The following is an 18,350-nucleotide window of genomic DNA, read 5'->3' on the forward strand; positions in this document are numbered from 1 at the left end:
AAGGATGGATCGACGGCGACCGTTATTTTTAGAGCCGCGCTAAAGTTCAATCGCTGCGAACCCGTGGTGCACGTAAGCTCCTCGGGAAATGAGATCCTCGGGAATCCGGGGACTTTCAAGGGTTACAGTTGATATCAAATCGGAAGTAAGATGGATACTTCATTGACGATTCGTATAGGCTCGTTTTTTAATGTATTCTGTATCTACAAAACCCTCTTTTTGTCTACAAAGTCCTCTTTTTGTTTTTTTTTTTCATTTCCGATTTATCGAATCTGAATTAAAGTTGCATTAAAAGGATTGAATTTTTGATAATGTTACGATATTCATAAATATGCTATACCACATATGTGTGTGATATACATTGTTATCATATGACAATGCTATCCTTAAGTAATACGTTAATGATTGTCTTTGATCATTTGTAAAATTGTGCAGTTGAGCTCTATTTTTGGCATAATTAGTTTTGGAATGGTTTATGGGTGAGGTTAGATCTGTGTAGTAAATCGCGAATTAGCTCCCAATTGAGAGACGATTTTTAACCCTTTGGCTGTTTAGATTCTGGAAATTTTATACTTGGCTTGTTATTTCAACTTACAAATACAAATGACGGTAGTAATTCTACTGATGGTCGAAACAAGTTGTAATCTCGAGGGACACGAGCGACACGCCCTCGAGCTCCACCATTCCCTCATGTTCTTTCCCTCGTCTCTGTCATCCCTCAACGATATTTTTCTACTAATTTTTTTACAATGATTAGTTTATTACGACTTTCCGGTATGATCATGTCCAGATTTATTATCAGATGATACAGAAAATCTAATTTTCACTTCCAGTTTAAAGAGGTTTCATCAACCTCTTTTAAATCTTTCAAATATTCCCTAAGAGAGAGACTCAGTTGTCTTGATGTTGAGAGGGCTGATTTATGTCAATAATGTTACTTAATTTCGTGTTACTATCTCAGTGCGGTATTTGAGATACGATAATGTATCAGGATGTGAAATAAATGTAATTTTTCTTTCTTTTTTCTTCTTTATGCTCCGACATTGAATCGCTAATAATGTTTAACATTCGTCATCAGTGTCACATATAGATCATTTAGATCGCGCGTTTCCGCGAACAAGCTGCATCTAAACACACATGTATTTACACAAAATGATTTGATCTTTGACCCTTTTATGGACTTGCAAAAAAATTAAGTCTAATTTTTGCAAGAATTTAAAAATTCCACATAACCACCATAACCACCATAAATTTTTATTTGTTGGTTAAGGTCTATCCTCTAAATGTCTTGTGACAAAAACTTTATCGTTAATAAAAATTTTATTCTCTTTGAAGAGAATTAAATTTGCATTAATAATTCTTTAAGTAGTCTTCACCGTAGTTTTCTACTATACAAGGTGTAACTGAAATAACGCCCACCCACTAATCATATAGTGCTTTTCCTGAATAAAAAATTGAGTCGAAAAGTCTTCTACTATTTTGCAATTTTCGCAATAAATAATGATATATTAATTTCTAAACATTACCGAATAAACGGTATATAATAAAATCGATCCATAAGACCATTTTAAGATATCTTTCAGTGTTCTTTGTGTAATATTTTGATGATGTTTTAGATATTTTGCTCATTGGGTAGCTAAAAAAAAATGTCGCAAAAATTATAAAATGATAGAGGATTTTTCGACTCAATTTGTTATCAGGAATAGTATTATATGATTAATGGACGTTACTGAAGATACACCCTGTATATTTAGAATGCAGCATTTCTTAAAAAATTTCTTCAGAAACACATTTTTTATCTAAATCTTTTGGCAAATTATGAAATGCAAATTTTAATAGTTTATTATGATAAATTTATGCCACAAATATTATACTGTTCTGATGTATACATAAATTACTCTTATCGATATAACACGCCAAACAGAAGAAGAATTAAATTGCTACATTGTGTTTGAGTTATACGAATTCATCTGTATCTTAGCATCGAAGTAGCGAGTATCTCTTATCATTCTTCCGCAATATCAGAATCATCCACTTTTTATTTGACGTTATCTATTTATGCATGCATTACAGTAATAAGCGTGGTAATAAAGACGTTGACACGTTTCATCGGAATTCTTTAAATGATATTTTTTTTCTATATCTACTGTCAGGTAGTTACACTACTTTGCAAGATGAATACCATGGCCCGTGGTATTGGAAACAATGCTATCATTAATAGTGCACGTCATTAATAATGACGTAATTAATTGTGTGCGGTAGAAAGCATATCGTAAAAAGGATGATGACATAATTTGTGTTTTGGCACTAAATAAAAGATATAAGAGAAATATTATTTAACTTGTTACTCATTAAATTCGAAGAAATAAATTAAAAATTCAGTAGCAATGTATATTTTATCAATCGAAACTTTGATTAGAGCGTAGGACAGAGACGAAAGAGTTGTGAAAAGTATGTGAAGATGGACAAGATAGGTAGTTTTCTGGATAGCCTTGCCAGGCATCCGGTATTATCCGGATCATTCAGAATTTCAGTGACTATCCGGTGTTTGCTTCGACCGTTGAGTGCTTAACCCTTGGATATACAAGATTTTTACAAGTTTTGCAGATTTAATCAGTTATTATATTAGATAAATCTTGCTTTTTGGTATTTAATTTATTAAAAAATTTAATATTTTTATTACAATATAAATAATATCAATTCTTTTCGCTTGTATAATTTACAACAATTAATAAATAGTAAACCCAGGTCAATACATTAACGCGAGTTATAGTTAGGTGTACTAAATATTTATTAATCACAAATTATAATTTTTCGATGATAAGTTTCAACGGTATGTTTCGACTATACCTCTATATTCAAATATTCAAATATCTAGTCATATTATGAGGATTATCTCACGTTCGAGTTACAATATATAATATAACAGATTTCTAAGAATCATCTCACCTTCATGTTACAAAGGACGGTATCACAACCATATCAAACTTAAATAATAAACGATGTAGTGAAGAGTCATGGTTCCGAATTAATTCACCGGTTAATAGCGAGAAAGGGCAGTCAATATGAATAAAAGAATAAATTCCAGTCGTATTAATAATATAGCTTGATATCAGATCATATAAATGGTTGTACGTACGTCCTTAATAATATTGGTAGATAAAATTAATATGGAGGCAATACAAAATACAAATTATATATAATGGTAAGTTAGCAGCAGTCTATTAAAAATGTAATATAGAATTGCAAACGCAAATGCGTTTATACTCTCTCGCAGTTAAGATCGGTCTTGCATGAGTGAATATAATTGATTCTAAATTCTATTAGGTGCGCAACTAAGTTCTCGCTGTTATTTTGATGCAAATGCCATCAAAATAACAGCGAGAACTTAGTTGCGCACCTAATATATTACATTTTTATTCGTTAATGTATTGATTTGGGTTTTACTATTTATTAATTTTAATATTTTTTTGCTAGGATATTTTATTTATTTGTTTTATCCAATCGTGAATGATTTCGGCGTGCCTTTCCTGTGGCATTTAAATATCGCCAAAATTACGACCAAATTACGATTATATTTGGAGCATCTATTCGTTGATTCACCTGCAATTTATCTGACATTTCGATCGGTATCATGTCACGTGCCGGCGAAACTTCTCCGCACACGACACGCATGGCAATTGTTGGTGCCGCTCATCGTCGAAGGGAATCGATCGCGACGAGACAAGAGTGAATTTTTCTTCGAATTTCGACTGTATATTTGTCTCATTGTTTTCATTGTTGATGTTGTAACGTCACTTCTTCGATATCTTCACATTTCTTTGCTTCATCGATGAATAATTAATATCTTCTGATTTCCGATATTGACCTTGCGTCAGATGGAGAAATGTTTGCTTTCAACGAGTCAACGATATTTTCGACTTAATTCCATTTGTTTTAATTTGTTTCATTTCGCTTTGATAATAACGGCGATGATTCGGCCGCTATTTCCGAGTAACAGCCTCAGAATAGCACACCAGCTTTCAACTGGAACGAAACTCGACCATCGGCTGGATCGATATCCATGGTATATTTAAGGGTCGTCAGTTCAGAGCGCAAGTCCTATCTGGAAATAAAATGCTCGATACTAAATTGGAAGGTCTCTTGTATTTTCTTTCGCTTCCGCTTGGCTCTTTACCTTATTACATTTATTTTTAAACTAATGAAATGTTATTTTGGTGAAAGATTTCACACGTGGTTGCTCGAAATGTACATTTTAGGAAGATGGAAAGAGCTTGCAAAATAAACGTACTTAATTTATAGAAAAAGAAACTTGGTTTAACGTAGAAATCTCGGTAGAAATAATTAAAAATGATCGGAATTAAGTCGGAAGTTGATTATGACCGTTGATTCGTAAATGCGAATTTCATTTTCAGTTTTTTCTACTTCTTTCATTCCAATCATCAATAAAAAGATTTTTATCTAATCATTATATTGTTCTTGAAGTGTAAGTTTACTGTTTTTATTTGATTTAGCCTCAGTTTTGTTCGCTTTTTTTTACATACTTCAGCTATAACTTACTAACAAAAGAATAAAAGAGCAAGGACATAGGAGAGTAAGAGAGTAAGACAGTGAGTTGAAGTTTATCGAAAAGTGGAAACAATCCAGTCTTAATAAAACAAATTAAATATCATTTAATTTAAACATGTACAATATATATTTAAACACATGTATATGTATGGATATATATATATGTGTATATATATATTAAAGCGACGCTTCCGGAAATTTTGCAATTTTACGCTGTTCTGAATATAAGTAAAAAAACTTTTACAATCTTAAATGAATGATCGTCATGACAGTGACATTCGTTATACGATGACTGAACTCGGTTTAATCATTCGGATGTTTAATAGGATAACAAGGCAATTATGAAAAATTTTGTTACATCTGCATCGTTTCATTGCAATAGTTTCTAGATTTTTTTTAACAAAACAATGTGAATTTATCTATTTTTAAAATAACATGTTAATATTAATTAAAAATTATTTTAATTTTTATTCTAATCCTGAAAATCCCGATAAAGTTCAAATTAAAGAAAGATTAAAGTTATCTCTTTATTCAAAGTCTGTTAATCCAATTGTGATCCATTGGATTTAATTGTTTCTTCGAAGATTTCTGCTTAAGATCTTTAAATTGTAGCTCTTTTAAAATGACGAATGCTTTTATTAGATCAGAGAAGTAATTAGGACAATGTACCTGGAAACAGAATAAAATTTTGTTTAGTACTTATCTACTACAATTCTATAAAAGTTGAATATCACTGAGTCGATACAATTTGAATAATAATATGGATATTAACTTAAGGAACCTTTTTACAGTAACAAAAGGGACTTGTTTGTAGGAACTTTAGAATTTCTAATAGGTCAAAAATAAAAATTATCGAACTTACCAAACTTACTGAACTTTCAAACTTTCAGTTTGAATGTGGTGTACGCGTTTATATGTTGTTATTGTATTATCGAATATATCGAATATATCGATTTTACAACTATGAAAGCATATTGTATCTATTGAGGGAATTAAGATATTGCTTTCTCAAATGTTTACTTAATAAACATTTAATGTTTTGAAAATTTTTTATTATTTCAATATATACCGAGTTGTACTTATATAAAGACGATGTCCTTTCAGTAATCATTAAAATCTGGTTATTAAAAATAATACAGATTTAAGGGGTGCGCAATCTACGCTTATATAATCATTAGTATAATGTGTATTAAAAGATGTTAGTTTGAACGTTTCGGCTATCAGTTTTAGCCATCTTCAGCAAATACATTAACAAAGAATGAGAATTGAGGTAAGCACTTTCTTTGTACAATTTCAATGTTAACTTTACTAATTAAATAATTTTAATTCTTATAACTTTATTATAACGCAATCACTTGTTAACCAAGAAGGCAGGTAACTTCTTTGTACGATGTTTATGCTTTTATCACTTTCCGACTGGATAGAAGATATATATTCTTTGCTGAAGATGGCTAAAATCGATAGCCGAAACGTTCAAACTAGCATCTTTTAATACGCATTATGTTATTAATGATTATATAAGTGTAGATTGCACACCTCTTACCACGTTGACTCCAAAATAGCCCCCTTAAATCTGCATTATATTTTTACAATTATTAGGAGTCCTATTTTATATATATATATTCTTTATTCTAAATTGTCTGTTATTAATTTATTAATTTTGAACATTATATTACACAACGATATAATCTAATGGAAAATGATTTCATGAAACTTTCTTTTTTCTTTTTTTTTAATAGAAAACTAAAATTTTTATGTTAATAAATTTTGCTAAAAGAATCATTTATAAAGATTGTTTATCTTCGTTTCATATTTATTACACAAATACTTTCTTCGTGCTTACAAAAAGAAAGATTTTATTTAAATTATTCGGAGCATCTTTTAAAGTATATTTTTTTTACCTAAATTTGAATCTTCAAATTTTTTTGTGACAGATATAGCCTTTCCAAATAAATGGGAAAAGTTTAATTTCTTGCAGCGTTATGATATATAGAACGTCGTTATTTTATCATAAATCATATAATAAAATGTAGCTTTAGAATCCTAAATGTAGGATGCACGGCATCGTTCTCTTCTTCTTTCTTGATATTCTCTGCGTCCGTAAGATTATGCTGCGCGATTCTATGTTTTTCTCTCTTTCCTATCTCAAACTCGACGCGGAACTAAAATGAATTAGCACGAACCGGTCGTGTACCGGTGTCGTATAGAAAAGAAAAGTAAAACTAGCGATTGCGTGCATGTGTATGCATCGGCACGCCTTTCCTTCTATCTAACAAATGAATGAACAAATAATTGAGAACTTTCATCGAAATATAAATTAAACATATATTTTTTGCCGGTACCTTAATTATATTGGGTCATCTAAAAAGTATCCGCGGTTTTTGGTCACTAGATGGTGTTGATGGTCAACACATCTAGTGACAAAAAACCGCGGATACTTTTTAGATGACCCAATATAAGTCAATATTTTTCCTATTTTATATACTTTCTAAAATTATTAAATAGTGATTTTTGTTAAATTTTGTTGTAGTTTTAATTTAGACATATTCTAAGAGAAAGAGATATATATGTAACAATGTTTAATTTTTATTGAAAAATCTACATTGTAGAAAACTAGAGTCACGTGTTAAAATTAAATTTATGGTTTTTTTTACATTTCAAGCATTTATTTTTAGAATCTAATTTTGGCTATAATTCAATCAAGTTAGATAATTTAATTTTTTGGTTCGATTCGGTTTGCATCTCTGGTCTCTGGTTTTAGGTAAAATTCTCGCATGCTATGAATGAGTAGTTAAACAAATTTTCATTTGGGATTGCATTGTGCATGCGTTACATCTACGCGTTGTATCTTTTTTTCTGCATTTCATCCACGTTCGGTCTTTAACGTAGATCCATTTAGATAGTAAATTCAATAGATCAATCTCAGAAAATTCATGTTATTTCATTGGGATTCCTTCTACTTATATCACGAGAAGAACTATACATGATGCACATTATCTGTATTATTTCTTGAAACTAAGCACAAGGAATACAAATGAATTGTTTGAAAGGAGAATTTTTGCTGCAAGAAAATGCGTCTCTTTTTTGTTTTAATACAAAGAAATAGTTTTTTAAACGCGAATGGCGTTTTACCGGTGTCAAATTTTGTTTTAATTTTTTCCGATTGCATGATGTATGATGATAAACTCTCAGCGACATATTAAAAATGAAAACACTAAGAATGTCAAGGTAAAGAAAAAAAATCGATTCGCATGTCGATCCTGAAATAGATTATGTCAATAAGCGCGCTAACTCGATCGCGTGTTGGTTGTTATGAGAAAATCGTATTGCGAAAATTTCCATGACACGCCGGTACACGCGATCACTATAAATTACAAAATTCCCTCAATATGGAGGGTGATCCAAAATGCAATTTGTGAAACATACGAGACCATGTTGATTTACATGAACGAATTTAAGACCAAGAGAATATAAATTTCTATGATGTGTTTTAATGAATTATTGTATATCGTGTCTTATTAATTATGCACTTTTGTACATGCTAATGTTCTTATGTAAATTTGTATGTTTTGAATTTAAAATATAATCGCGTCGTGATCATTCTCTTGAAATGCGTTAAAAAAAATTGATATTTGATTTATGCTATTAATTACATATTAAATATATTTAAGTAATCTGTATTTTATCGTAAAATAAAATATAATCACAATTAACATATATTGAGAAAAATGGTAATAAGGATGATAATATTTTTGAATAATTATATGTTGCAAAATTAATAAAAGTCGCTTTTCTATAAAGCAACGGAAATTGTGATATGTCATTCGTACTGTATGACAACAATGTGTGTATGGAAACGCGTCAAATTAATTTATCTTTTGTTTGATAGGTACACGTTATTGATGAATCGAATGATGTATTCGTTAGTTTGTAGCGTCAATCGTTTCACGCCTCTTGTCTGCATCAGTGAAAAACCATCAGATGATGATGCACGTGCGCGCGCGCGTGCAAGAGAGAGAGAGAGAGAGAGAGAGTCTTTTAATGGTTATGACATAAATACATTCAATGTCTCAAAGACTTTCAGGGACGGCCGGACGAGAATAGACGAAAATCCAATTTTAATCACAGAATCTCGACCCGCGCTCGCCGCACCACATCGCGCAGCATCACCGATGAGACTGTCAATAGAAACGGATTTTTAAAGTTTATTCATACTTTTACAGGGATGTCGATGAATTCTAGTTGTACCATAAATCATCATAAGTATCACCATAAATACGGCGAAAAAAAGTTAAGTACACCACGTACCAATTTTCGCAATTTCATTGCCCAAGTGAAAGATTGTCGCGTATCTGTATTTTGAAGTCGGAATGGATTTCAATGTCTGATTCTTTAATTTGATTCCGTGAGTGAGTCCTTAAAAACATTTTGCGAATGTTCGAAGTTCGCTTCATAACCCGTATTGAATAATCCACGAGTTCATTTATGCGGCTCGTCAGATGGTGGAATAATTGGATTGCTGTAATTGAAAAAATGAGTTCGCGAAGTTTAATCTAGGATAAGATTGAATCAGAGAACGAAACACAGTTTGCGGTGACACAATTCTTCACGTAAATAGGTACTAGGCAGAAATGAGAAACATATTAAAGCGGAAACATTCCGAACTTGTCCAGTACCTAAGATACATTATCTTGCAAAATAGATGAATACGCGTCTGCAGTTGACTCTTTAATTATTCGTTTGTTACAAGGGATGCTGTGTAAAACTTTGACAATTGATTTGGACTCTCGGACTCTTTCTTGACATTTGAGATTTCTTATCTTTAATAATTATGTCTATCTATATGAATTATACAATATTCATTAATTATATATAATTTAAAAATTGATAATCTTATAATTATTTAATATTTATTTATCACAACGTTTTACAACGTTTTACCAAAATGATGTACAAGTTCAGTGATATATATTAATAGCTACAGAGGAGAAAGTGATATTATGGTTAGTGTATACATTATGGCCTCCCTTTGCTATTATATAGCGAATCCTATAATGATTACTTATGGAATTATTTGTTCATTAGCTCGCCGTTATATCATCGATAGCTCGACGTTAATATACCAATATTCAATAGCCAGCACTTATTATAACGCATTTTTATTTTCAAGTATTTCGAAACGTTTTTGAGGTATATTTTAGCTTTTAATTACAATATTTCCTTATTTTTCTTAAACTTGAGTGTATTATCACATGAATATATGTATTTTTGAGTTCGTTATTTGCTATTTAATTTGATTGTATATATTTTGAGTTATGCAAATTTAAACAATAGCATGCCATTTTGCTAATGTGGCCCTCTATGGGTATTAATTACTCACGATCTCTTCTTTGAGGTTGTTTTCATATCAAAATAATTATTTGAAACCGATTATAGCTCTACTGTTAATCTATAGTTTATATTACGTGTACTATTTTTCATACTGAGCAGCTTATATGCAGAAGTTATGTGAATGTATATATTGTATGTTCATTTACATTTTAAAATGTTTTACTTTTTTGTTAATTTTGTAATCAAGTACTGTTTTCTAAACAAAACTAATATTTTAAGGAATTAAAAGAAAGGTTATTTTTATGGAAGGCCATATTACCACCCATTTTTTTCTTTGAGTCATTATACAATATCCCCACATTTTTATTAATAGTATTCTAAGTAATAAATATTTCGTAATTTTGAGTCCAGAATCGATACAACATTTTAACGAATGTAATTGTCAAATTTTAAATTTAAATATTGATTATTAACGAAGTTATTATGTAAAATGTAACTGGGGTACCACAATACCAACCTTCTCTTCTATACATATTTTTGTATAATAGTATAAAAATATAATAATTAAAAACTTTTTTATATTTTTCCATTATTTATTACATTTTATTAGAAACTACATATAGTTTTACAAAACATTTCCTCTTTCAAGGAAGACATCAAACATTACAATAAACACTCCTCGTTTATTTTACGCGTAGGAGTATTACGTAAATTGATCGGAAACCTCAGCCGACTAAATTTGTTTGCACTTTTTTTTTTATAAAATTCATCAATTATCATTAAACAGCACAGAGTATGCTTTCCATACACGACCATAGCTGTTTACTTCTTCGGACTCGAAACCGTTCGATGCAAATGTCATTTGCGATAATTAACATTTCGTTCCGTTACTCCGTACTCTCATTAAAATTCGTTAAAAATTTTAATTACACGTTTCTAGTAAATATGCGCCGATGATACATGAATCACGAAGACATGATCGATAAAACGTGCTTCAGCAAGTTACGCGATTCAATTTCTTCAAAGTGAACGATGCGAATTTTTTGTAAATATCGAAAGATTAACAAGTAATTTGTATCTTTTGAATATTTTTAATTGAACGATATTACGTAAAATTGTATTAAAGTAATAGAAATAAATAATGACACATATTCGAGACTTGTTCGTGTTTTTAATTTATTCGAAACTGCACGTTATTTATTTTTTGCATAACACTATTTAATTGCGTGCTTATAATTGCCAGATGTATTATTTTAAATTATACTATTTGTTTCAAGATATACGAGACTTATTTCACGGAAATTAAATTTTCTGTGTGTGTGAGAGAGAGAGAGAGAGAGAGAGAGAGAGAGAGAGAGAGAGAAAACTGCGCCAGATGGATTGCATAAGATAGATATATAAGAAAAATTTATTCTCTTCGATGTACTTAAATACTCAGGGGAAAAATATAATAAAACATTTATGGTCAAAATTGAAAGTTTCGTTGAGTTGTGTTCGTACATATCGAATTTTAAAATTAAATCGAATTCTTCGCCGAATGAATTAAGACCATTAAAATTATCATGAAAATCTTACTATACATGTACATTTGGTGACGACCAAAATATCGATTGTAATTATTCTTTATGCAATATCCGCGAAAGTTTGCGGATAGAATGCATCTGAAATGAGAAAAATCGACTTGTCCGACAAATCACATTTGATGCATACAGGGGGGCACGTAGCATGCTCGAGTTAAATGACCAATCTCTCCCTCTTGGCCCAATTCGTAAAACGTCCTGTGCCACGCACTCTGCGTGACGTCACACGCACAGATCTCTTCTCGTGGTGGTTGCAAGAGTGAGTAATGCATGAGGATGCGTGCAAGGCCACACACAGTCAGACGACCAGCCAGCCAGCCAGCCAGCCAGTCACTCAGTCAGTCAGTCAGCCGTTGCATGGCAACGTGGTGTTCGCGTTCTGAACGGCGATAGTGGCCGAATATCGACCTAAAACAAATGGCTCATCCACATCATCGCGTATCTCTATACCTACGGGAAACATTTCGCCTAGCAAAGCGCGCGAATGTATGTATCCCGTATGTCTAGAGACACGCGATGACGTCACACGCATAGATCTCTTCTCGTGGCGGTTGTAAGAGTGAGTAATGCGCGAGGGTGCATGGAAGTGCCACACTCAGTCAGTCAGTCAGCCAGCGACTGTAGGCGTAAAGAAGCGCGCACTTTTCGCCGATAAATGACAATTGAAAATCGAAAATAACTCCTGATTGTTTTTCAAATCCTTTAAGACAGATACAAATGTTACAAAGTCTCGCTAGTTGCTAGACTTTGCCTAGTAATTCGACATATACACGTAACACGCATACATTAAATTATACGACACATGGTTTATGACTTTGACTTATCATCTTAATTATTAATCTCTGTCTCTCAAAGAGAATGTCTAACAGACTAAAAATTCTCTAATGCTTTCATGTTATGTCTTTCTCATCAAAGTAATCAATCATGCATCACACTTATCTGGCATTCACAACAATTTTTTTCTTTATCTAGATAGAGAAGATGTATTAATGAATATTTAAATCTTAAATCAGTTGGATTATTAAATTGGAAATTTTACAATCATTTCTATTTATGATATTAATATTACTATATTTAGAAATGAAGTTTTTCTGTCATAGACAGTGATGTCTTCAAGTTTTTGAGGGCATCGAAGGGGAGTTTGGTCAGGCCTAAATTATTCACGATAAATCACGACCGATGCGAGCTGAATAATATCGGTCAGCAATAAAATGCGCGCGCGCATGTAACTTTCTCATAAATAATTTAAACCTGCTCCGTTTACGAAATCGGTTTTTAGCTTTGTCGTAGATGAAATATGATTCAATGTAGTACGTACGTGACGGTCATTGTAGTTTACAATGATATCTTCATTTTCAGCCAGGAAATTAATGCGTCGTGTTCGGTTTTGCATCACTACCGTGAGACTTAGGTGTAGCAAGGTGTAAAGTATTTGTGAAGTAAGGCTATTTTTAAATGTACATTTCGCATTATAATCAGAGCCTCTGAGAATCCCGATATACACGTATTCGTCGATCGATATAAAATAAAAGAGTACGATTCGTTTCCCTTCTTTCTTTAGACTTCTAAGATGGATATTACTGTCATTTGTCGTATATTGCATTTTAAAATTATTTTTATTTGCAATTAATTTGTCTAAATTATTAATTTACATTTTTAATTTACATTACAATTATTTTGAATAGAGTAAAGAGCTACAGAAATTTTTGTGTGTATAAATAACAGAACATTTTATATTGGATACAAAACAATGATGCGATAATTGCATCTAGATGTTTGCAAAATTTTCTAAAATTTTTACAGAACATAATATTTTGTCTCGTTTTAAGTTATAAAGTTGCTGGAAACGGCAAATTTTGAAATGCACCTAAAAATAATCAATGTTAAAAAAGTTTTTATTATTATTATTATTATAAAACGGATATCTGGAGCTTCGTTATCTATTGAGGATACCGGGTGGCAATTAGAGATAAACTTGATAAGTGATCAACCCGATTTATTAAAAGATTAGCTGCACGATATGATTGTCAATTTGGATCGCAAAGTTAAATCACTCATTGTCAGTGTAATAAAGTTTATTACATCGGTAACACGTAATTACACAACACATGGTAAACATTACGAAGTGAATCATTTATTATTCTCGGACACTCTCTTTATACAAAGAATTATATTTTTTATGTATGAAGATAAATTTGGCTAGTGTCAAGAGTAAGACGTCTATCGGTACGGTTCTCTCGATACTAATATCGAATATCGATAATTGATTTCAACGTGATCCAGAGTATTTAGTGGAAGTTGCACCAAAGTAGGAAGATGTCCTACTTGTGTGTGTCTCCCGGGTGCGCTATCGTGGGGATTACGGTGTATCAACGTGCTTATGCACATTATTAGGTACACCATGGTCCGTGTGAAGACGAGAGACGAGACGAGACTACACAAGACAAGATCATACGAGACAAGACGAGACGAGACGAGACGAGACATGAAAAGAGAGAAGGAGAGAGAGAACACGTATAGAGCCGCTGGTGGTGCCCTACTTGGGTATTGATCCGTGACAGTGGGAGGCGCTCGTTAGAGATGGCTAGGTCGTAGGTCGCATGCGCGTTTCCACCGATGATTCCGTATCGCCATCATCGACCCACGGCTCGAGAGAAATAGAGCCGAATCGGTGAGAAACGTTAGAGAAAGAGAAAAGAGGAGGGGGGGAGGGGGAGCGGAAGGGTGAAGGAGAAAAAAAATGGTAGGGTGGATAATGTAGGGAGAAACGAGGAAAGTGGCACGAAATGGGAAGGAGAGAGAGAGGGATGGTAGCTATGAAAATTATCATCCGAGTATAAACCTGAATGGTACGGTGTCATCACCTAGCTTTACTGGCAAATAGATCATAGATCGCCCTTTAAAATCACGCTTCGAATATTTGGATATTTCATGCTCGAAATTCTCGAGAAGGGAATGAAAGGGATTTGAGTCTACTGCAATTTGGTGATGGTCTGTCGTTGAAATAGACTGAACTAAAAAGGAAAATCTGATTTCATTTTATATTTATGTAGATAAAAAGATTTACATGAAAAATGTGCGCGCGTTGAACGTAATAGCGTGTTAACCGTAAAATTGCTCTTTAATCTTTCTGTATCTTCGTGTATTAACGGATCGATATTACACTGTAAGTTGCAGAGGATTTCAACACGTTTAAGACGATCCTGGCAACGACACGCGACGTCAACCCTCATGCGGCGCCGTTACTGCCGCGTCGCCGTCGCCGTCGCCGTCGCCGTCGGCGCCGCGGCGCGATCGTTGAAAGTTAATCCTTAATGCCTTAAGTCAATGCCTCTATGCAATTGTAAAAGAAACACTGTGCGCTCGTTTCTTTCGAATAAATTTCAAGAATTCGTATAGCACATGCCCCGTTAAATCTACTTATATTTAATTTGAAAAAATAAGAAATAACTTACTGGGCGAAGTAAGTGATATTTCATTTTGTCAACTGGATTTACAATTTTTTTTTTTTTTTCAAATGAAAATGTATTACTCAGAATTGTTAATCAACAATGTGTGACTTACGATTAGAAAAATAAGAATTATTTATGTTTAATTGTAAAGCTGAATTTAGGCAAGCGAGTGTGAATGAAATGAACAATTTTCTTGAAAGAGCAGAATTCAATTTGACATTAAAATTAAATCTTACTTTGTGGTGATATCATTTGTTGTCATTTCATAAAAATACGCAATATGAAACAGAAATAGAATGCGATATCGTATCGAGGGCTGCGTAACGAACGTAGTCCTAGAATGCGATCTAATCGCTCGACGCGTTTTCCTGCCCGTCGCCAAAGCTCGACCACTTCCGCTTCTAGCAAACCAATTCTATAACTCGACCCGTGAACTCATAAATGATACCGACCCGTGCAAATTAGCATAAGGTCGAAATCGGTTCATCCTGCGCCTACGGAGACGCGTTTGATGCTCTTCAGTGTGAGTGAATTAGCACAAAGAAAAAGAAAGTCAAATTATTAATTATATTATATTAATTTCGCAATTTAAATGGCTTGTATCACGCTTGTATCGAATAAATTTATTATTATTATTCTTTTTTAAGACTGAGTCGAAAAGATGTCTTGTTTATTTATTTTCGACTTGTATGAATGCACTTTACGCAACGAATGGTGGCGCGCAAACGCCGGCGATTGTGCGTGTGCGTATGTACGGACAATCAGCGAGGTGCGTATGTGACCTGTAAAATTGCATAATCGTGCTTCCTCAATGACGACGTGAACGAGAGAGAGACGATGGACCAGAGTAATGATACCTATGAAATTGATCGTTTACGTATACGAGCCGACGACGACGGCGACGACGACGATGACAACGACGACGGCGACGGCGACGACGACGACGACGACGACGGCGTGGCGCGGCGCGGAACCAGACGGCAGACCGGACGTGTTACGCACAAAGTCGGAGTTACATTTTTGCGATTGTAACCGCCGATTTGCCGGCTCGTTGGTCTTTTATCTAATCGCTGCGACGGTCGTAACGAACCGCCCGCGCCGTGACAGAATTAACGGCCGCGCGCGGCAATTGCGCTCGTGCAAGCGCGTCCGCGTCACGAGTCTCGCATTTCGTTAGTTAGTCCATCCGGTACGTGAGAATATCGTCGGTTTTCATGGTCGAGACAATAGATAGTTCAAAGATACTATTACTACATGATAAGCTGCACGTGTCAATAATTAACTGTTTAATATTTTTCGGAAGCTACAAATTAATGTACGATGAGAAAGGCAATCTATGTTCACCGACGAGATACTATTAAAAAGACCGACATCCTTACGGGAGTTGGCGTCCTTGTGAATATTGAAATGATTTAGAGTTAAAAACTGGTAATATCGTAATTTTATGATTTATTCGTTTAGTAGACGTATTTATGCAGAACTCAATGATACTCGATTTTTCTTTAAAATTGTGATTTCAGTGTTATCGTCAAAGTTTGATTATCAACAGAGATGATAATTGTAGAGAAAAAATTGCAAATTTTCTGCAATATATAGGATATTATAGCTTTACAAGTATGGATATTTATTGATGGAACATTTATGTAATAAAAAAATCATGAATTTAATAATGTATGAGTCAAATATTTATATTAATAATAGCAAATTTATATCATTTATATCAATTGTCGATAATGTCAGCATTCTTCAATTACCTCCGGGCCCTTGGGACCCTTTTTATATCGCCAAACATTTGTCCAGGGTTGATCTTTAATAATACCTCGTCGATTCACTCAATTACTCGTTTACTTATTCATTCGTACTGTTTTCACAGTCATTTCTTTCATTAACATTTACTTTACGAAAGAAAACATTTGTGTTACATCTCAAGAGATATTGTGATTTCGCGTTGTTACATCTATTCATTCGCGATCAATTTTATAAGAAATTAATGAATGAAAATTCATGGACATATACGCACGAGAGAAGAGAATCAGACGATGGAAAATAAATGATTTTATTTTGTAATAATTTCTTTTCTTACTCGATTATTTTTCCCAAGTTAAATATATAGACAGTCTTGATTCGTAGAGAGGAAAAGTTAAGCCGGAACATCGTGGGCTCTCGTAATCGTGATTACGGGATACCATTGAGCATTGAGCATAGTGGACGATGGCGAGTGGTGTCTCCATTGAACCGGCACACTACCGGAAGCGGTCGTTATCCGAACGCGGTCGTACCGAGGTCGCTCTTGAAAATCGGGCCTCTGTTCCGCGCACCGCGGACGTCTCTCTCATCAACGTCACGTGTCAAATGCGCGCCGGCCACGTGTCTCTCTCTCTCTCTCTCTCTCCCTCTCTCTCTTTCTCTCTCTTTCATGAGAAGGTCGTAGTCATGCTCGATACGAGCACTGTGAGAAAACTGCTTCATTCGGATCGCGACGTTGAATTGTGGCGCCATCCGAATGGATGACAATACTATTAAGTCTAATTTACAATGTGCTCTTTGCTTCCTGTTTCTTGCCTTTTTCCCTCTTTGCGACCGTTTTAGCGACAATCATGTTTCTTAGTGCGTGTTTCTTGTCTCTTCCGAAGTTCGTTAACCTTTATCTCGGGCGTAGAAAACGCGAATACTGGATGAGAAGCAAAAAGATGAGAAATTACGAAAAGCAAGAAAAAAATAGGATGCAAGGAGCATATTGTAGATTACATTTTGATCTGTTTTCAAAGTGACGTAAAATTTGGAGCGGACGATCTATAATAATATAGGGGCAGTGAGATCGACGTTTGATTGACTCCATAAGAAAATGAATTTCTTCATTCTCTACGCTACACGTTTTATTCGTGCGATCGTATACCTATCTAAAATGTGAAAAACAAAAAATGATGCTATTTCGCACATTATTATTATTATTTTTTAATTATAATTTTGTCGCATATATACTTACCTGTACCCGTTTATTTTGTGACTGTTCGTATTTTGTTATTATATATTATGCCCGCATGATTTATTCATGATTTTTTTATCGCCCATTTTTTACAGCATGGCCGCTCAGATTCGTACAGGGTCGCCACGTTACCCAACATTCGTGACGACAACAAAACCGCAGATGGGATGTACAAGGTATATTCAGAGATGGACTTATGTTTCCATACGTTTCCATTCTATATGATTAACATATCTGGGATATCCGGTATGCTTCTTTCTTGACCAGCAGATGGGATAAACGGGACGTTTCTTCCTCTCTTTTCTCTTTGTTTCTACTATCTTCTTTCTATCTGTCTTTCTTCTTCTTTTTTTTGTTTTCTCTAACACTGATCTCTGTCATTCCATCGTCTCTTCAGTGGCAATAACGTGTATCATGCCATAACGCTTTTCT

The 18,350-nt window shown here is 33.6% G+C and overlaps 1 protein-coding gene and 1 long non-coding RNA gene across 6 annotated transcripts in view; one reads left to right on the plus strand and one right to left on the minus strand.

The window, feature by feature from the left end:
• Window positions 1–18,350, plus strand: part of Atpalpha (sodium/potassium-transporting ATPase subunit alpha) — a 70,243-nt gene that overhangs the window by 31,404 nt on the left and 20,489 nt on the right. For 3 of the 5 annotated variants that reach the window (XM_011052414.2, XM_011052415.2, XM_087414621.1), the window contains exon 2: window positions 18,014–18,094. The exons of the other annotated variants lie outside the window; for them this stretch is intronic. In XM_011052414.2, coding sequence (XP_011050716.1) covers window positions 18,014–18,094 — 81 coding nt within the window. The remainder of the gene's footprint in view (window positions 1–18,013; window positions 18,095–18,350) is intronic. 5 annotated transcript variants of the gene reach the window in all.
• On the minus strand, window positions 237–12,039 carry LOC147907129 (uncharacterized). Its single transcript, XR_015547771.1, has 2 exons — window positions 7,020–12,039; window positions 237–6,911 (listed from the first exon to the last, which is right to left on the minus strand). It is a non-coding gene; the product is annotated as an uncharacterized LOC147907129 (long non-coding RNA).

The sequence above is a fragment of the Acromyrmex echinatior genome, chromosome 16 (assembly GCF_024713525.1).
Source record: "Acromyrmex echinatior isolate Ae372 chromosome 16, ASM2471352v2, whole genome shotgun sequence".
NCBI classification, from domain to species: Eukaryota; Metazoa; Arthropoda; class Insecta; order Hymenoptera; family Formicidae; genus Acromyrmex; species Acromyrmex echinatior.